Source organism: Rattus norvegicus, chromosome 9 (genome assembly GCF_036323735.1).
Source record: "Rattus norvegicus strain BN/NHsdMcwi chromosome 9, GRCr8, whole genome shotgun sequence".
Classification (NCBI taxonomy): Eukaryota; Metazoa; Chordata; class Mammalia; order Rodentia; family Muridae; genus Rattus; species Rattus norvegicus.
Genome location: NC_086027.1, coordinates 79,590,306 through 79,612,592, shown reverse-complemented (window position 1 = coordinate 79,612,592; position 22,287 = coordinate 79,590,306). Strand labels below are relative to the sequence as shown.

Sequence of the window (22,287 nt, the reverse complement as noted above, 5' to 3'; positions counted from 1 at the left end):
AAATATCATATTCTAAAAACAGGCGATCACTCAGTGCCTTGGTGCCATGTTTATGTGGTGATAAAATCAGAGCAACCCTGCGGGTCGGGGAGCATGGGAGTCAGTGTGTAGGTATCTCTGTGTGCAACATGAGCACTTAGGTGATGGATTTGCTTGGCATTGCACTAGTAGGGCCAAATTTACTCAGGATGAAAGTTTTTCACTCCGTAGCCATTTGTGTTCAAGTTATTAAAATGCTATAATGAGTTATCCTTATTTCTGCATGAAGCCAGAGCACAGCTTAGTGTACAAGGTAAGCTTTAGCTAGCATTCTTAGGTCATAAACCAAGAGATAATTCATCTCTAAGGATTACTAATGCTCCCTGGGAGGGGCTTTCTTTTGTTTATAATTTAGGAGATTCTGACATACTATTTTCTGTTTCCATGTAGAATATTTATCACAGCTCTTAAAAGATGTGACTCACATCATTAAACATGATCACTTTTAGGATGAAATGATTCACAGTCTAAAATCTAGGCAAAATATTATTTTGCTGTTTCTTTGAATAATTCATTGAATGAGTGTTGAAATATGATTATGCTTGTAAATTTACCATTTTATATTTAAATCTGCTTTTCAGATGATATTACTTTATATTTTATTCTTTCTAATTAAAAATATGCTAGTGTCTATGAAAGGAGGGTCTGTACTAATGCCAATGCCAAGACTGCCATGTACACAAAGAAGACTGATTTTCAGCCTCAGGAAGTGAAGACAATATTATTTTCTGCAGATCATTGCATTATGGATTTATCTAATTAAAGGAGAGTATTTTAAATTTAAGTTAAAAGGAGATAGCCAAGAAAATGACTTTAGGATATAGATGGGATTAGTTACCTTGTCTCACTTATATTCTTTCTTTCTATTCCAGTTAAGGATTGTTTAGTATGTAGCCTGTGTCTGATGATCCTTAACTCCCTTAAGGATCAACGTTTGCACACATTGTTTACAAGAGGCAAATGAAAAACATGTTTAACCATGACTTGGAACATGAAGGGAGAAATGGGAAAAACGAGGGTAGACCTAATTGGGGAAGGGTGAGGGAAGTCAGAGACAATGGGGGAGCATATTAAATAACATTAAGAATGTGTGGAAAAGCCATAGGGAAGCTCATTCTTTTATATTTACTGAAAATTATATACATATACATACATATACATATAGACTAGCAAAAGTTCAGAGATAAGAAACCTCATTTTTAGTCGTTGACCAGGGTATATTCCCACCAAAATCTAAGCTATCACTATAATTCTTAGTTACTTCCCAGAGGTTGAAAATAAGTTCCTTTTGCTGAAGACATCATGCATTTCAGGCACAAGGAATCAAAGGATTCTAGGTGGATCTGACTTAAAAGTCTGCTCACAGAGAACTAGTTTCCGTGATACTGGAAGATGCTATGCAAGGTACCAAGGGAGGGTAGCAAACAGTAGCTGTCCAACTACTGTTGGGTGTCTAAGAACCACAGCAATGTCTGGCCGGGAACAATATCTCTAAAGGTTCAGTCATGGCACTCATACCTTGATAGTAACCAAGAGCTACCTAACTGGACTTAAGGCATATTCAACAGGAAAGAAATCGTGTGTAAGAATGGAAACCTAGACAACTGCCTGGGATTAGCGAGGTCATGGACATTACAAGAGACATGACTATGGCTAGTTTACTAGACTCGTTTCCAGAAGCACTGGTACTGTAGCTGGATTCACTGTTTTCACATGGATCTGTCATGACTTTTATCATTCTATATATAGCCCAAGTGTTTACTCCTTTGAAATATAATGTATAGTATTAGAGTGTTAACAAACATTGCTTGAAGAGTCAGGAGTCTTATCCAACGAGATGTTTATTTTGGCATTAAATGAATATCTTGGGAACGCCATCCACCATTATTGTGTTTTATGTGATAGGTCCCTTTCTTGAAAGAAAAACAACATGGGGAGATGTGTAGTGTTAGGGTTAAATATGTATGGAAAATAAACAGTAAAACCCAGAGTCTTCACTGGAATTCCTAGAGTGAATCTATGCTCTTCTGCTGACAAGGGGGAGTTATAAATAAGCAAGGTTATGAAATGACAAGTGGACAGAAAGGCGTTCACTGGCTACCTTCCAGCCAGGGCACTCGTGAGTCTGGTTGGCATCTTAATTACAATACTTGAAGCTAATATTTATGAAAATTGGAGGTTTTAATTTCCTCACATACTGATTTTTCAAGTACATGAGTTAAATACTATTTCTAAAATGTAATTTTCTATTGGTCTTGATATTTTCATTGCAAGGCACTAATGTGAATGCATTCAATTGTAATGATAAGTCAGAAAAATCAATAGTTGAAGATATTAAGACTCAAAACAAAATAACTCTACTTCAAACAGATGAGCAAATGAAAATTGTTGCAATCTCCAAAAGTCCACACCCAATTAGGGTTTGATCAAGCCACATTGGCAGGCAAATCCCACTCTGAGGGGATTGATTCCTTTTAAGGAGATTTAATCTCTGTGGATTCATTTAACTGTAGAACATCACTCTTGAAAATGTGAATGTATCAAGTATGATAATAAATCTGCAAACTGTCAGCTTATATTTTATTCTGTAATACCATTCCTATAATGGGATACAGAATGAAATCACCAATAAGTTCTTAGAAAAAAGATAAAAAGAAATGAAATTTGAAGAGTAGAATTTTATTCTCCTTTCAAGTGCATTCAGTGTTTATAGGGACAGAACTCTACAGTTATGTAAAGTTAGCACTCAACAGATATAATTGATAGGAAGTGACTTGGAAGATACAAGCAAATGAAATGGAGTGTTGGCATAGCTAAACACCCAAGGAAGAAAAGAGGTCGTCTGTGTTTGATGGTACAATACAAAGATCTAAGAGACATTATACCAAAATGACCATATAATTCTAAACAATCTTTCCAAAGGAATGTTTTACTAACTATTACATCCATCTCTTTAGCCATGATGCTTAGCCTTTTCACTGACTCTGAATAACTGAAATGTAATATTTTAAGGGAGTTATTATTAAACATATGAAACATGAAAGAATTGATCCACTATCAGGTTATTCTGGAGACCATTAATATTCTAATGAATATCTGAATAATTTCAGATGCCTTCAATGAAGATAGTTAAGGAACTTGAGAATAAAGTACAATGTCACCTGAATCAGTTTAGTTCCTTATGCTATGATTTTAGGCTTCATATGTATATTGAAGAAATAAATCATATGACTAAGTATATAAACATTTTGAAGACTCTTTTCCTCTCTCCCTTTACCCCTCCTGTGTGCGTGTGTGTGTGTGTGTGTGTGTGTGTGTGTCTGTTGAGAAAGTTCATAGCTAATTTTATGTCAACACACTGTATTGTTGAGGCATTCACATTGTTATTCATTAGGTGCCCAGCATCTGTTTATGCTTCATGATAAAAAGTTTGTATGCCTTGATCAAAATCCTCCCCCTTTTTCCTGTTTCTTGTCCCTAGCAACTATCACTCTTCACTTGAATGTTAATGTGTATGTCTGATGCATTTCTTAAAGGTTTTGTTACTTTTTAATAGTTAATTATCTAATTATTTGTGTGTACATGCATGCATATCTGCATGTATATGCATACCTCTGTGTGTGTGTGTGTGTGTGTGTGTGTGTGTGTGTGTGTGTGTGTGTCACAGGCCAAGCTGTAGGAGTCAGCTCTCTCCTTCCAACACATAGGTTTCAGATATTAAGCTCTTGTTGACAGGTGCGTTCACTTACTGAACTATGTGACCCGTCCATGTTTAACTATTTTAGGTTCTACATCTAAATATTAAATATTTGTCTTCCTGTATCTCGGTATGCAATTATATGAATAATTAAAACCTAAACACAAACAGATAAAAATACAAAATTATTTAAATTTCGAAGGCAATGAGTTTTTTAAAGATTAGTCTAGAAAAGGACTGTTTTAGATATAATACCCAAAAGCACAGGCTACAAGATTAAAGACCAACAAGTAGGATTGCATCTGACTGAAAAGCTTGTGTCTGGCAAAAGAAAGAAAGGGCAAGTTTCAACCTGTGGAATAAGATGGTATTTTCAAGTCATGTATCAGACAATGTATACTCGAAATATAAAAACCATTTATGACTCTATAGGATATATATAAACACAAAATCACAAAATAATCATGATCATCAAAGGGCCTTGATAGATAATATGCAAATGAGAAAGTAAAAACTAATATTAATCATCAAGAAAATGCAACTCAAGCCACATATCATACTTGTTAGAATGCTGCTACAAGAAATTTATTAACAAGGATGTAGAGAAAAGAGCCTTTATATGTTACTGGTCAGAATTGCCACAACCACTACAGAAAACACTATGGAGGGTGTTAAAATTTTAAAGTGGAGCAATCTAAGCACTAAGGGTTATACTACCAAAAGAAAGGACATCTGTATCTCATGTTCCTTACACCATCATTTCTAGTGGCCATGGAAGATCCTAAAGGGCCATTATGTGCACGCGTGCATGCAAATACACACACACACACACACACACACACACACACACACACACACACACACAGTGTGCCTACTCATGCACTCAGTTTGCATGTTGCTCATACGTATGTGTTTAGGGCTGGATGTTTGGTACTGGATAATCAACTGGTGTGCTCTTCCCCGGGGAAGACTATTTCTCCCACTCTCAGCATCCCTAGTTGTCTGCAGTTATTCTTGTAGAGTTCAGGCTTCATAGGCTTTTCCCCTATGGGTGTGCTCATTGGTATCCTCCTTGCTCAGCTCACTTTTGGATAGTCTGGGCTGGTGAGCCTTATGTTTATAGCTTCTGATATTACTGGGAGCCACATCTCACAGCAAACTCCCTGATCTTCTGGCTCTCACAGTCTTTCCACCCTTTCTTCTGCAATGTTGAGCCTCTGGTGCAGTAAATACTTTGTAGATGTATCCACTGGATTATATTATCTTAACCAACGGCTGGAGACTGGAGCTTCCCCTCCCCTCCCATTCTGTCCCCCTCATCTCTTTCTCTTTCTCTCTATATTATTCTTATTTTTTGAAAATTTCATGCATGCATACAATGTCTGGTCATATCTATTTTCCTCTCTCTCCCTCCAGCTCCCCTCACCCTCCACCTAATAATATATCTCTCATCTTCCTAGCAACCTAGTATCTTAAAAAATAAATAATAGAACCCTAAGTCCAAGTTAGTGCTGCCCATATGCACATGTGCATAAAAACATCTATTGAGACATGGGCAACTTACCTCTAGCTGCTCTTCCCTAAAGAAAAGTTTCTCTGTTCTGTTCTGTTCTCTCTTCTCTTTTCTCTCTCTCTCCCTCTTCCTCTCCCCATCCCTCTCCCCTTCTCTCTATGTAAGATTTTCCAGAGACAAGCTCCTTAGTTAATGATTCATTCTGTACTATGAATATGTCAATTAGTGCTCTGCCTACCTCCAAATGAGTATGTGCTTTTCCAGTAGACAAAGGACCTACCGTGGTTTGGGAGTCTCTTATCTGAGACTTGTATTAGGTGCCATGGAAATGGAGAGAGTGAGATAAAGGCACTATGTGTGAGACAGATCCTTTAACATGGAGCTTCAATGATGTAATATAGCACCAAGAGCACTAACTTTGTGTAACTGAGGTCTGGATGTGCGGAATAGACCTCAGGGCTGTGAATAGGCAAAGGACAAGCAAATCAAGTGAAGGAAGACTTAAAGAAAGGGATGAACCTGATCAGATAAGTTTTAGACAATTGATAAAACTTATCGAAGGTGACAGGAGAAGATAGAAAAACACCTAAGATGAGGTCTTGTGAACTTAGAACATTAAGAATTTATGAACATTAAGAAATTATATGGGCTGGAGACAGTGGCTAAGAGCACCGATTGCTCTTCCAAAGGTCCTGAGTTCGATTCCAGCAACCACATGGTGACTCACAAACATCGGTAATGGGATCTGATGCCCTCTTCTGGTGTGTCTAGAGACAGCAACATTGTACATATATAATAAATAATAAATCTTTTAAAAAAGAATTACATCACATTAAAAAAAAGAAACTACAAGAGTCTGGGCTAAGTGGCACATGCCTTTAATTCCAACACTTGGGGGGCAGAGGTAAGCCTGATTCAGAGAGTGAATTCCAGTACAGCTGGAGTTACTAGGGGAGGGAGTGAAGGAGGGAGGGACACACACACACACACACACACACACACACACACACACACACACACACGGGGAGGGCAGGGAGAGGCTCATAAAAGAGCCTTTGTATTTTTTCCAATGGTGCAGTCTATTTTAAGAGTGACATTTATCACTAGGTATCTCTTTTCCTAAAAAAAAAAAAGCTGTCCTTACCCCTTAAGGGTGGATGGTGTTACCTCTAAATGTTGTCTTGAGGTCTCCCTACTGAAAAGCTCTTGAATAAATAGGATGAGTCTGATTAATCAATGTCCTCATGACAGTATTCTAATGGATGCTTCCATGTGCTTTACTCAAATTACTGATTTTATTGCTCCTTGTATGCAATGGCAATTTTAAAAAGTTTATAATATTAATTTCTTAAGTGGCATCTTTTTAAAAAATATTAAATCCAAAGTGTCATTGTACAAGTAGGCAGATTAAGAATTATCGCAGTTGATAAAGAAACTGGCTACAATCTTATCCTTGGTACCACAGTGCTATGTGTGTACTTAGGACAATTTGCTCATTAAATAGAAAGTGAAAGGGAGTAAAAATCCTGCAGTCTCAGCAGAAACTGCTGGTTTGGAATGTCATCTCCCACTTGGCTCAAGTGGCAGAAGGGTTTTTCTCTTCTCTTCTCTTCTCTTCTCTTCTCTTCTCTTCTCTTCTCTTCTCTTCTCTTCTCTTCTCTTCTCTTCTCTTCTCTTCTCCCCTCCCCTCCCCTCTCCTCTCCCCTCCCCTCTCCTCTCCCCTCCCCTCCCCTCTCCCCTCCCCTCCCCTCTCCCCTCCCCCCTCCCCTCCCCTCCCCTCTCCCCTCCCCTCTCCCCTCCCCTCTTCTCTTCTTTCTTTCTAGCTAATTTACAGTTCAAAAGTGTTTAATAGTGTGTTACCTACTCTCTACAATTTAAAGCATCCATGACTTTTACATCTTTAAGTGTGGATAATGATAACAACAAACTTGGGGTTCTATGGCAACTATGAGAGTTCAAATATTAATACTTAGGAGTACCTAAGGCCTTTCAAGGGGTGCAGCTATATCAGGTATTGCATGACCTGACACATAAGGCATATGTTTAACCTCTGTATTTGCTCTTTGTTGTGATTGTTATTGTTGATATTATCATTATAAGTTAAAAAGAAACTCAAGTTGTTAAGCTTTCAAGAAAAATGTTCACACATAAAATAGTGGTAATAATTTTAACAAATTACTGGATGCAAGTAAGACAAATCATGTCAGGAAAGTAGAGTACTATTAATTTGCTAAGACGGGTGAGTCTTAGAACTGCTGATAATTATTAATAATTACTACAGGCTTATACTAGCGTGCATTTGCTTGGAGGTGTCTCTGTTTATCTACACAGGTTTACCAGCTGTTCCCATCTATACACCTCATACTGAGTCACCATCAGACTTAGGAGACTCGTCCTATCAATTTTCACCTGAACCTGCTGTGATCCCTTTTGTCTTTTCTAAACTAATCTGTCACTCCAAGGCAAAGATTTGCTCTACCTATCTAGGAAATTCATTATGATACCACACATAGTGTATCAAACACAGTATACTGCAGAATGTCTCTCCATATGGATATGGATGTTATGTGACCTTAATTCTGCTTCCAACCCTGCAACTAGTTTCTCTCCTGATCACAGCATAGACATCTAAATTAGATTTGTCCTTTAGGTATTAAATTGATAGACTACTTGCTTTCTATCATATTTTTCAGCTCCAAAATGTTCATTTAAAGACCATAAAATAAATTTAAGAATCAAGCTACTATATGTCAATATATCCTCTAACCAAATGTTCTTCAGTTCTTCTTCAACATGTCTGTTTCTGGGGGCACTTAGCTGTGCTTTCACATGTGGAAGCCTCAGGTCTGTTTTATATACGTTCCTTTTCCATTCTCTACCTTATGTCCTCAGATAGGGTTTCTCAACCTGGAGCTTACCAATCAGGTCAAACTGACTGACCAGAAAGACCGGAGTATGAACATCTTACCTCTCAAGTGTTGCTATTAAAGGTACCTGCTATAATGTCTGGACTTTACTTTGGTGGTGAGAATCCAAACATGGGTCCTCGTGCTCGAATGGCAATTGCTTTACCCAGGGCACCAATCTCCACCCTTCAATTCACATTGTTAATTTTTAAGTTTCATATTTAATGCATGGATTGCTTATTTGACTAGTAAATATTTGGTGGAAGATTAAATTCTTATTTAATTTTATTTTGCCCAGGGAAATAATTATGTGATTTGAAACATATCAAGCATTTTAATACTTAATTCATGGACCAAAATATGGTATATCTTGACAAATGTTTCAGATATGTTTGAAATGAATATGAATTGAGTTCTTAGTTGGTGGAGCATTCTATAAATGTCACTTAAGTCAAGCGGTTAATGGTGTTCAGGTCTGTATTCTTATTGTATTTCAGAGTATCAGCGGTTCTATAAATTATTTAGGAAGTATATTTGCATTTTCAATACAATGGTTGATTTGTGTCATTATGTGCTTTTGAAGCTCTGTTATAATGCAGAATAAAACTCAAGATTACATCTTCTTAAAATTCATCAAATAACACCCCCTGGCAATGGACAAAGAGACACCTTGTTGGTGGTGGTGTTCTTACATCAGTCAGGGGCAGAGCAGACGGCAGTCCTTTGTTCATCCTAGATTGATGTCTGGCTTGGTGGTCAAAGCTGTGTTATGCTTAGGACTCATAAAAATCAGATCAAATCAAGTCCAGGCAGCACAATGCAGATGGAAGAAGACAGACAGAAACCCATGGACTGCCATACCACCCACGTATCTGCCCTCCAGTGCACAGCACAGGCAATGCACACATGGATAGAGGATGCCACCCAGGGACCTAGCAGCCACATGGCCAGCCTGCAGCTGGAGCCACCACAATGTATGCGCATGTGGTGGGCAGATGGGAAAGAAGTGGAGCAGCATAGTGAAGAAAGACGGAACTGGAGACTCAAGGGTAGAGAGGAGTAGCCTGTTATAAATGGCCAGCCCTGCCCCCTGGGGAAATGGAGAGGTTGCCGCCAGAGATGCCACTCGAGGGTCATGTCTGAGTCTATGGCTGTACAGTGGCAAGCATCAGTGGTGATGTCCATGGCGCTAGAGAATATCAAAATGTCCTTGGTCAGGACAGCTGCCAAGGAGCAACTGAATGTCCCGGGGCTGTGCAGAACTAGCCCCACCCTTCACTGGATGTGGCACTCTGAGAGCTGGCCCAATATCTCATTGCTAGCAGCACAGTGAAGCTGGCCCTGATGGCAAGGGTGTGGGTGAGCCTGCCCCAAAAGATATGAGTGCTGATTCGCCAACTCATTTGTCATTGGGTGGCACAGGTGCAGAGGTGATGCCTACCCCCACCCTGCCCCTTGTCAACTCTGGCAGTTGTGAAAGCTGTCCACAGGGTCATGAGCGCTGGAGAGCTACCCTTGCCCCTTTCCTGATGTGGACTCTGAGATGGATTACTCAAAAATCTATTATCATTTTTGAATGGTTGGCACATGTGAAATGGCCAGTCCTGCTGTTCCAAAGCTGTAGGATCTCTATAACACAGGGCAACAACAGGATATCCGGAAGTCTCGATGAGCATCCAATATTTATGGTATTAGATAAGCCACAGATCTTGAGCCACACCAATGACTTATTACAATGAATTATAAGTGAAGAGTCATGGACAGAGGGATATACTGAGGGACACACTGACACACTACAGCTTCCATGATGAGATGCTTTCTATGCTTTTGTTTTCTGCTGCTGTTATTGTTGTTGTTGATTATTTGTTTGTGTGTTTTCTATTTTGTGGCGGAGGTTACAAGGGCAAAGGGAAGATATGAGGAAACATGAACATGAGGGTGCATTATGTGAAACTCACAAGGAATCAATCAATAAAAAGTTAAAAAAAACCCAAAACATTGATCATTAGTTGTTCCTGTTAATAATAGTAAAACTCTTATTTTGAAATAGCTTTATGCTGTTTATTGCTCTGAACCCTCATGTGGGTCTGAGTCTACCCCACCTGTGGGGTGTGGAAGCACTGCTGGGGAGGCAAAATGCAGGGAGAAGTTGACTGGATTTCCCTGTACTCTGCAGCTATCAGGTGCTGGGATTTAGGGAAGCACCCGAGACACCACTCAGGAGGTGGGGAAATGCAGCCTGGGCTGTGAGAAGACAAAGCTGAGGTTCCCTGACTCCCGGGCAATCCAGTCCCCTCTGGGGTGTCAGGAATGAATGATCAGGGGCCCACAGTCTGTGAAGAGGTTGGGACCTGATGTTGCCAAACTTCTGGACATCCGGGCACTCCTGAGTCTCAGGATTTGGGAGCAGAGTTGGGGTCCTGCAGGTTGATTGTCATTAGCTTGGTGACAGTTGTCAGGGAATTCAGAGAGGCCTTCTGTGGGAGACTTAGGCTATGGCTTTGTAGGGAACGGCCTTCTCCATGCTCACCATGATGGTTTTCAATGAGCAAGGCAGTCTATGTATATCCACACTGTTTATTGGCTGTTCATCATGGAAAATGGACACATACCAACCCCTCAGGGTAGACCAGAGATTAATACCTCTTGCTGGGAAGAATGTCCAGGAAGGGAAGCTTATTGGTTAGACCCTCAGGACCTGTATTTACCTCATGGCCATTGAGAACTTTTCTGGGCCTATGTGACCACAGGCCACTTTTCCTAATGTGGGAAGTGTATTCCAGACCAGGAATCCAAGGGTACCTTGGTGCCGAGGGCTCTGAACTCACTCAACCTACCTTATCTAGCAGTAACATAACCAATGAGGTTATTTTAATTAGTATTTATATGGCATATCATATCTATATTAGTTACTGTTTCATTGCTGTGACAAAATTAGCAAGCATTTTAAGTGAGGAGATTAAGTACAAGGGCGCTGTCCATCACAGTGCTGAGCGTGGCTTTCACCTGTGGCTAAGCCACAGAAGCTTGAGGCTGTTGGTCATGTGCGTCGACACTCGGACAGCAGTGAAAAATGAATTCCAGTGCTCATTTTACTTTTTATTATCTTCAGTCCTTGTTTAATCTGGATGCTCTGCTCAAGGGATGATCCCTGCTGTCCTACACATTTAAAATGGGTCCACCTCCCTCAGTTAAACCTCCCTGGAAACACTCACAGGCATACCTCAATGTAAGCATAACTGATTAGATCTAGTCACATGGATTATGATGGACCAGGACAATATTCACAATATCTGTGCACTTAAAAAAAAGCACAACAAACTCTTTTATATCTTCACATTTAAGCCATGCTTCTTGTAGCTTACCATAATTGATTTTTAAAATTGTTACAATTACACATTTTCTGCCAAATTCCACTTCCTATTAGGGAATCTAACCCACCTACACACATGCATATCAGATCTTTTAAAAGTGGTCCCTAACCGATACATCTACACAATAAGTCTTACACCCAGGGCTCAGGGAAGACGGTGGAAGATCACCTGATCCTCAAGAGACTGGAGACAGTGGTGGGTGGAGAGGTCTGGTGGGGTGGGAGGTGGGAGGGTGGGGGCATCCTCATGGAGACATCGGGGTGAGGAGGAGGTATGATATGGGGAACAGTCAGAAAGTAGACCCGGCGGATAAAATCTAGAGTGTAAAAGAGAAAGATTAAGTAAAATTAAAAAAAAAAAAGGAATGTAAAAGCCAGAGGGATGCGTTATGGAGAATGTAGGAGCAGAGTATGATTGAAATATATTGCATGAAAGTCTCTAAAATGTATTATACTAAAAAAGAATATACTAAAAATATTGTTCAATATCACACTGAGATGACAAGAGTTTCTTTTCTGGGTATGAGGTCTGGCACCATTAGATTTTGACTCCGCAGGGTTCTGATTGCTGTGTCTTACTGCTGACTCTAGCTTTTCTAATTTTTTTCCATATAAAAATCGTCATTATTTCCATTGGGTTTACTTCTCACCTTAGTCACTGTGGTTTTTATGTTTGAACTTTTATCATGTCTCCCCTATATCTTTCATGTTGATCAACATCTTGAACAGATGAAATGTATTTGAAATGAGCTTCCAAGTCTTCTCTGAAATGCGAATGAGTAGCTCTGTCCTGTTTTGTGTTTAGAGACCTTTTTCTTCTTAATTGTGGGTTGTTCTTCTGTCCTTCCCTTGTCTGATCATTTGTGATCGAGATCTGTTTATTTCCTATGTAAATGTTGCTCATTTATTTATCTATTTATTCACTTTACAACAGATCGAAGCCCCTGTCCCCAGTCTCATTCTTAAAATCCTTCACCCTATTACCTCCTTTCCTTCTCCTCAGAGAATGGGAAGAACCCATGGGCACCATGCCACCTGGGGACAAAAAGTCACAGCAGGACTAAGTGCAGCCTTTCCTTTTCAGGCCTGACCAGGCAGTTCAGCTAGGGGAAGGGGATCCAATGCTAGGCAACAGAATCAGAGACAGCACGAGCTCTGATTGTTAGGGAACTCATACGAAGACCAGGCTAAGTGCTGCTCATTTTCAAAACTTCCTCTAAATATCCTTGAACCTTATGTTACGATGCAGGTAATATAGTTTGATCCTTTTGGTCTTTATTTTATCGTTTGTTGCTTTGAAGCATGACATCATGTACTGTAGTGATAATTATTTCCCACTACTACTGAGACAAAATCCTTTCAAATACTCTATGGAGTATGCAAATGCCTCATATATTTTGAGATTTTGCAATTGGGATGAAACTGTGAATCAACCATGTGTGAATGAACTTTCCTTTAATCCTAATGGTCTTTGCCTTCTATGCTCTCTATGTGTGCATGATCCGAATCTGAATATCCGGAAGGTACCTCATACAATTATTTTCTCTTTCTTTTTAGGAATCTACTCCCTAGAACTCTAATCTATGGATTCTAGAAGCCTTGCTAACCCTGTATTCTCCTTCCCACTCCTTCAGGTTTTAGTTTATCAAAGCCCATTTTGGGGCTCATCTTTCTTTTTTTTAAAGGTTTATTTATTATATGTAAGTACACTGTAGCTGTCAGAACAGGGCATAAGATCCTGTTACAGATGACTGTGAGCCACCATGTGGTTGATGGGATTTGAACTCAGGACCTCTAGAAGAACAGCCAATACTCTTAACCACTGAGCCATTTCTCCAGCCCTGGGGCTCGGCTTTCTCGATTTGTGGCCTACGAATGTTCTGATACTATTAACCTGATGCAAGTGTGCACCGAACTTTACTAGCCTGCTATGTCTTTGAGATTATTTCATTCTATTGCTGGATGTTCAGTGTCTTGAAAACTCTTATTTTATCAGTTCTGTCTGATTTTGTCTGTGTGTTGCTATTGTTTCAGGCAGGTAGGTAAATTCAGTGACTGCTCCCTAGCCTTGGGACAGAGCAGACATCAATTACCATATCCCCCAAAGGAAATCTGTACAGCCGAATAACACACGGAACTGGCAATGTAGCATTTGAACCATTTGCTTGGTGATAGCAGTTCCGTACTTAGGTCATGGGTATTTATTCCTTACTATCCAAGGATTCCTGCTTATGATTTTAAAAACCACATCTGTAACGACTTCCTTAGGCTCAATAGGAATGATGCAATAGTGTGTGCCTTGTATCAAATCTCAACCAAATGAGAGGCTTCAATCTGAAGATTCTCAGTTTTTGCTTTTATTTCCCCATCTAATTTCACAGAGAACAAATCTTCTCATGATAGTATTTCCTAGGGAGATGTTAGGGTCTTTACTATTTTTAAAGGGGTAGGATAAAGCTAGATACTTTATTTTGTGCTCTCAAAACCACTATCATTAAATATAGATTATGTAATTTTCATTATTTTATAATAAATCTCTTTGGCAATTCTTTCCTTCTTTGAGAATTTTATGCAATGTAGTTTATCACAGTCGTCTCTTCAACTCTCCCCCATCCAACCCCTTCCTTAACTACCCAATTTGTTGTTCTTATAAAACAAAACAAAACAAACAAACAAACCATCCAATTTGTCTACATCTATACTTTTAGATGTGTGGGCTTCCACACAGCATTGTGACGACATTGCAGGTCTGCAGACGTTTAACCCAGACAATATCCCATCATGGAAGAGAGGGGTAGGCACAAAAATGTACTCCTAGTTAAGGAATTATTAGCAGTTGATGTCTTCTAGAAGAGAGAATCCATTTATCTTTAAGGATGTGACCCCTAGTGTGTCTACAATGCACCTATATAATGGAAAATTTAAAAGACATTTGTCCTCAGGAAAGCCACAGTAGTCATTTAATTTGCATATGGTATGTATTTTATATTTACACTTAAATAAATGTATTTTCCCACATAGTATATTATGGATTCTCCAATAACATCAGCATCTACAACTATGGTTCAAAATTACAGTGAACTTTAGAGACTTTCTTCATTGTTCCCAGAAGATAGTCTTCTAGAAAGTCAAGTGACTGGCCTGTTATTTATTTGTAATGAGACTTTATTTCCTTTTAGTTTCATAAGGAAGGACTATATCAGTAGCAATATACAGTATATGGACTACATAGTAATTCAAATCTTCTATTGCATACCACCATTCCACTACTAAAGGTCATGCTAATTTGCACACCACCATTCCACTACTGAAGGTCACACTAATTTGCATGTTGCACTATGTTAAAATAGCAAATTTGTTAACATTACGGTTTTAGGAGCTACACATACATAAATAGTATAGGATTTCAAAGAAAACACATTAATCAATAGAGTAGAACTTTGTATTAGTATAAAACTATTTTCATAATCATAAATAGAACATGCTAAGAAGTACTCTGCCATTGAGCTAGCCCCTAAATATATTTTTAAAATTATATGAAATTATTCTCATTGATTTTTTGAAATGAGATAGAAACTAAATGGATTACAAACACAGTGAAAACCTTTAATATTGCTAAGCCAAATGAAATTCATATCAAACTAAATTCTGCTGTTTTTCTCTTTTGCCAACTTAAATAAAACCCAAGGATTGTTTTAATAAGGTGCTAATATATTATTTTAACTCATTTCTTTTCAAGTCAGTAAAATATAACAATAAAAAGAACAAATTCTAAATTCATGGAGTTTGCTAACTCTAAACATGCCACTCAAAATGCTTGGAATATTTGGGGCCTGAGGCAGCTCCTAGAGGAGGGGATGAGCTCAGGCTGTGCATCAAGGACAGTGAAAGGAGAAGCGTCCTGAGCACGTGACTTTGTGTGAAATGGGAGAACTATGATATCTTCAAATCAGAAAGGCAGTTGATGTTAGAATGTAGTAAGAATAAAAGCATAAAAAGGTTGGAGAGAAAATTGGACATGATACGAAGAACCACTACCTAGGGGCCCCTGCCTGTCATTTTTAATAGTTTGGCTTTATAGCCAGTACATAATGTTCAAAACACAAAGTAATAGAATACTCAAACTCACATGGAGAAAGAAAATTTGGATCTCTGGGTATTTGGTTTCATTTCAATCAATAATCAATCAACAGATTTAGTGCTATACTTTCTGTTATGAAAGTCAAAAGCACCCATGGAAGATTTCATTTTTCCCTTTTAAATATGTTTGGATTATGGTTCAAATGAGCTCGGAATTGTAAAATCCTTGGATAAAGTCTATGTGAATGGCATAGACTTTATTGGTTGTTAAGACACAACCAAAGCTACTAATGCTACCACTTCCTGTCTATTCGGCCAGCTGAATATTTATATAGTCAACTTCTTCTACTGGAGAATTATACAATTTAATATACTTTTATTACATTTTGTGTTTTAATGGACAGAAAGTCCATTTGGTAGCCATCCCACTTTCAAAATAGATCAGACTAACATAGGGAGACAAACTACAAAATTAAAAAGATTTTCCCCAGCTCCGAAAAAAAAAGAACCAAAAAAAAAAAAAAAAAGATTTGAAAGAGTGAACCGAAAGACAAAGGACATTTTCTTCTCTGTGTTCCAGGTTCCATTGCTGCAACTAATTCTTTACAAGACGTCAGTCAGAAAATAACATTTGCCCTTAAGGAAATGTTTCAGAGTATTCTTGGATTTAAAGTCACTGGTGATCAATAGATCCCTCCAGTGACCAGACAGGCATTATCTGGAACTCTGCCTTCAATCTAAGTGTGTGAGGTAGTCTCATCTTTCAGGTTTTCTCTGTTGTAACTCTTTTCTCCTGTATTAAAGTCTTCTTCAAGTACTTGAGGGAAAACACTGTGGTATGACATATATCTTACCCTCCCACACAGTAGATTGAAAGTATATATGCACTACAGACTATTGCTAATGAAATTTAAAATGGGGATAAGAAATCCTCATATATTCCTACAAAAGCTAAGTGTTGTATTTATAATACCAATTTCTTTTTACAAATAAAAAAGACCTCACGCTGGAGAGATTGCTCAGAGTTTATGAGCAATGGCTGCTCTTCCAGAGGACCCAGGTTCAATTCTCAACATTCACATGGCAGCTCATGTAACTCCAATGTTAGTAACTCTAAGATCTGACACCTTTCCCCAGACATACATGCAGGCAAAGCAGCAATGTACATTGAATAAAAATCAATAATCTTTTAAAAGAAGACTTTTTATAATGGATAAAATGAAATTTTATGGATTACTACTCTTATTTTAATGACAAGACACCAAATTTTAGGCATTCAAAAAACCTAAAATTTTGTGCAGTAGGCTTTGTCTTAAGAAGAAGATAGTACTGTTGAATACCACAGGGAGAATTCTCTAGTATTTGTAGTGTATGGTATTTGCTAATGCAGACACCCAGTCCTGATAGTTATTAAGTCCTGACCAGTTACTCCATTGCTTTGTTTCCTTTCCCTGTGCACACACAGACCATCTCCTTGTTTTGTATCACAGGATTTTCTCCTGACTTCTGGAAAGTAAATCAGTAAGTCTTGGGACAATGTGAATTATCACCATATGATTTAGCACCAGGATTGTTCTTGCCCTAAATTCTATCTTCCACCCACTCCTTGAAAGTCTATCCAACTGTAAGTTTACTTATGAAGTCTATGTTGCTTTATTTCTCTCTGTGTGTCTCTGATGCATAGCTATATACTATTTTGATGATCACATGACATTACTGGGAACCACCCTTGGCAACAGTAGAACAAATAAAAACCAACCCTCACTTGAGGGCTACACAATCAGTACAACACTGGGCAAAACACAGTTTGTGTGCAGATTTGTTTAGTTTTCAAATTTATCTATTTATCTATCATCTCTCTATCTAGGTATTTTTTGAAAACTACCTCAGTACTTTGTGAAGTTTTCATCTCCTTTGAAAGAATTATTCCTAACTATAACCTGTTGAGTCCATACATGCACATACAAATACATATAAGCACACAATAGCAATTAATGAATAAAAGAGGCCAGGAATTTGACGCAGAGGGAGAAGAGATATATGGGAGGGATCAGACATAGAAAGGTTAAGTGAGGAGTATGTAATTAAATTATAACCTTAAAAATAAAATAACATTTATTATTTTGAATCATGTGCATGTGTGTGTGTGTGTGTGCACACGATTGAATTGCCCAGAGAAGCAAAGGGCCTGAACCTCCAGATACAGGCAGTTGGGAGCCTCTTGATGTAGGTTCTGGGTACAGAAGTTGTGTCCTCTGTAAGACCAGTATTTGGTCTCCCTAACCATTGAGCAATCTCTCCAGGCTCAGTTTTAATCTTACAGTAAATAATTTAGTGAACAGGTATTAGTGATTGTTATCTATCTCCATGGCTTTATCAAACCATGGAAAGAGATACATGTTTTTTTTCCTTCACACTGTAAGCAACACACGAAGAGTGAATGATTATCTGACTAAATTCAAGAATCTGAAATGACCATGCATTTTTAAAAATAAGAAGCACTGTAATTTTTAAGAAATAGACCAGAAAGATACAGATAATAGTTTGACTGGTGTTGTTGGGTTAGTTATTGTGATTGATTAATTGGCTGATTCATTGAAGTACCACATATAAAATTCAGAAGCTTGAATGTGCTAGGCAAATGCTATTCTACAACTATGTTTCACCCCATCCTCTCCATTAAGTATATTAATATTATGATGATAATAATTCAGCTGAATCCAGGCTACTCATCTCTCGCCCATGGCAGGGCACATTTGTATAGATGTTTCTAAACTCAGGAATCTTTACTTAATGGCCCATCAGCAGTCAAGGAATCAATTATCAAACCTCCTGCTGGAGTTTTGGGTTGTTCCAAGATTCACTAAAAGCTATAAAAAGACTAGGCTACGTAATTCTTTTCCTTCGTCAGCAACAGATAAGACAATTTATCATTTAATCTAACTCAGATTACAAATAAATTCCTTTCCATTACTTAGTTAATAAAAACTAAACTGAAATTAGGTGAAGCTAATTTGCATTTTGTGGAAAGAAGAAACAATCTATCTGGGTCTTCTATTGACTGTTCAAAATGATTAAATAGATCTTCTCCAAAAATAAAGTATGTTGGCAACAGACCAGAGACACTAAAACCTTCCAGGCTAATCATTTAATTTTCCTGAGTCACTTTCCTTTTATGTTACCACATTGTCCATTAGGCTGGGTTTAATATGTGGTACAGGAAGAATAAGAAAACAGGTAGAATTTTGTACAAACATTGTTTCTGATTCATTGCCATTCATTTTCTTCTCTTAAATTTTCTATTCTTGTTACTTAAAAATAAGACATTTATGGTTGAGAACCATGACACTTTTAGAGTATTAAAGTGTGTTTATTCATTTATTTATTCAATATTTTCCCATATGTCATATTTGTTGAGTCCTACTCTGTTAGGCACAACAGTTGACAAAGATATATTGAGTCCTGGCTCCCCTAATGCTTAAGTTGTATCTAAAGAAAAAGTCAACATACAAATAAACAAGCTGCAGTAGGATTTTTGGATATGACAGTAATAGGGAAAAGGAAGAATATTAGGTCACTCACTGATTGGTGAGGTGGCACTGCACTAACTAGAACAAGCATGACAATCCCCTCCAAGGGAGCAACATCACAGTTGGAATGTAAATGAGACAGCTCGATAAACCGCCAGTAGAATTCACAGAAGTAACCTAAAATGGATCACAGATATAAATGTAAACTTCAGAACTACATGAGCCGAAAACCTAACATTAGAAAGAGTTGAGGTGACTTTGGAGATGATTTTCATATGCACACCACCAAAAACATAATGTATGAGAGAGAAACTGTTGACAGATTATATTTAATTAAAATGACATTTTTCTATTTTGCAGAGGACAAAAGTGTAAAAATGATAAGCCTCAGTCTGGAAGAAAATATTTACCAAAATAATGTACTAGATAAAGGAGTTGAATCCAAAACACAAAGACCATTAAAAACACAACAGAAAAGAAAACAAAGAAACCTAATTTAAAAATGGGCAAATGTTCTATACATGTGCACCATCAGAAAGCTATACAGATGGTAAATAAGCACATGAAAAGGATTCTCAGGTCATGTGCCTCTGGGAAATTACAAATTAAGACAACAGTAATGTGTGGCTACGTCCACACCAGGTTGTCCCACATCCATAAGGACAATAGCAAGTGGGGGAAAGGATGTAGCACCAGCAGGATCTCTCATTTATTGTTGGTGAGGACACAGAATGATGCCATCATTCTGAAAGGCAGCTTGGTGATTTCCTGTGCAACTCAACATAATCTTATTGTAATATGCATTGGCAGTGCTTCTCAGTATTTATCCAAAGAAGTTGAAAATATATGTCTATACAAAATCCTACACATGAATGTTTATAGCCCCCATCAGGACAGAAATACAAGGCAACCAAGATGTTCTTGAATAGGTGAATGAATAGATGGTGATACTTTTGTACAATGGAATATTATAGAGTGCTAAATAAATTGACTACTGAAATGGAAAAGATACAGAAGAACAAAAGTGCATATTGCTAAGTGACAAAGCCAGTCAGTTAAAGAGTGATATTGTATGAGGCCAGCTACAAGACATTTTGGAAAAGGAAGAATATAGAGATAGTAAAGTTGTCAGCGGTTGCCATGGATTCAGGAGAAAAAGAAAGAAAGAAGGATGCCTAAGGGAATAGAAAGGATTCATGGTAGTGATGCTATCCTGTCCAGTATTGCAGTGATGCATTCACTCTATATTGAAAAGTGAATCCAAATGCAAGCATGGAAGTCACTTAATAATGCATCATTAGTTACTCATAAATAACAAACATGTTTATCCTAGTGCAAAATGCTAATAATATAGAGGAGGAGAGATAGAAGAGGGTATGTACGGAATGTTTTCCTGGCTACTTTGTTCTATAAGTCTAAAACTGATTTGAAAATAAAGTTTGTTTGATTTTGAAAACCTATGAGGAAACCTGTGACCATGTGCAGAAGCAGGACATTCTAGGGAAAGGACTCCAAAGCCACCAGAAATGTGCTTGCTGGGATCCAGAGCAGAGAAGGGTAGGAGCAGGAGGTAGATGAGGACATGGTGGTTTTCAGAGGCCACAGAGATGACTTTTAGCTTGTACCAGATGAAGTGAAAAATGACTCACAGCTTTCAAACAGGAAATTAAATCTAATTTTCCCCATTTGCCTGTTTGGAGAACCATTGAGTCAAGGGCTATGGGATGATAGGCAAGAAAAAAATTCAGTATGAAAGATAGGAGATTGTTTTGAAGGTTCACAAAGCCAGAAAGATTTCTGAAGTTTAAGTTCCCTGGAACTCAGCTTCTTTCTTAATAATCATGATAGGATCCATTGCATCTTTCATCTTAAAATAGTCAATAATACTTACAAATTGTTCACAGATATATTTCTATTAATGAGTCTAGTAGTCACTGAGATCAATAGTCTCCCTAAATGGTATGAGGAGATGGCTCACTAAGTGAATCATTTGTATAAATGTGAGGACTTAAGAGACCTCGATCCCATATAAAGCTCAATGTAGTTGTATGTTTCTGTGATTTTGGCACTCTTTCAACAAGATGGCAGCCAGAGAAAAGAGAATCCCCAGAAGCTCATGAGCTGTCCAACTTTCTATATACAACTGTGAACAAGAGATCCTGTTCTAAACAAGGTGGAAGGTCTATTCTCCTATACACAAGGCTGTCTTCTGACCTTCTAGTACATACAATGGCATGTACATACCTACACTCTCACATACTTATGATCACATACACACACACACACACACACACACACACACACACACACACACACACACACACGGTCCCAAATGTTAGCATATATATATAGCACATATGGAAGTGGAATTCCTTTTAAAGTAATCTCCTGCCCCCACTTTTTTAAAGATGAAGGCACAGATATTCACACCATTGCTCTCTGATTTATTCATTTCCACATATGCTTTATGATTTAAACATCTTTTGAAGAAATTATCCCAGGGGAATTTAGCTCAAAACTCCAAATTAACTCTCTTTGCAGGCAAGGGCTGAGGAGTCCTCCAGATGCTGCTGCTAAGCCTGAAGAAACATGGATTACTCTTTGTTTGCAGTTGTGCAGCTGTAATGCAATTCTGATCTATTCCAAGGCTGCTAATGACTCCACACCTGAGACCTTGAGGCTGAACGACCAAGGTTATTTTGCAGTATGATGCAGGGAGACAGAGCAGACACTCCTGACATGCAAACGTGCCTGAAACTGAAAAGCTGATGTCAAAATGTAGGCCTCTCTTAAGGGCTGAGAGCACAATGACTTCTTTGCAGTAGACTGTACATGCATAGGGAACACCACCCTATTCGCCCCCACACAGTTACCTGCAAGGTTTACTGCAAACCCTGAGAACAATACAAAGCAGTTAAGGACACAAATACTCAGCAATTAAAAATTCACTGGTGAGGATGGGAGGGAGAATTTTGCTGAGTCAAGGAGCTGGAATGCAAATGAGAAATTTATTCATGTGCAGGGCAACTGCACCTGTGCTCTCCCTGAACCACTCAATCAATATCATGCTTTCTTATAATATGAACAAGTTCTAGAGGGCTAAGGCACATGATAGTAACTGTATGTAACTGATATACTGAGATTTGCTA

At 38.2% G+C, this 22,287-nt stretch overlaps 1 protein-coding gene and 1 non-coding gene across 8 annotated transcripts in view; one reads left to right on the top strand and one right to left on the bottom strand.

The window, feature by feature from the left end:
• Spag16 (sperm associated antigen 16) overlaps window positions 1-22,287 on the bottom strand; it is a 919,670-nt gene that overhangs the window by 89,673 nt on the left and 807,710 nt on the right. Inside the window, exon 17 of one of the 7 annotated variants that reach the window (XM_063267621.1) lies at window positions 19,191-19,315. The exons of the other annotated variants lie outside the window; for them this stretch is intronic. Coding sequence (XP_063123691.1) covers window positions 19,191-19,315 — 125 coding nt within the window. The remainder of the gene's footprint in view (window positions 1-19,190; window positions 19,316-22,287) is intronic. 7 annotated transcript variants of the gene reach the window in all.
• Window positions 8,798-8,941, top strand: LOC120094902 (small nucleolar RNA SNORA48). Its single transcript, XR_005489594.1, has one exon. It is a non-coding gene; the product is annotated as a small nucleolar RNA SNORA48 (small nucleolar RNA).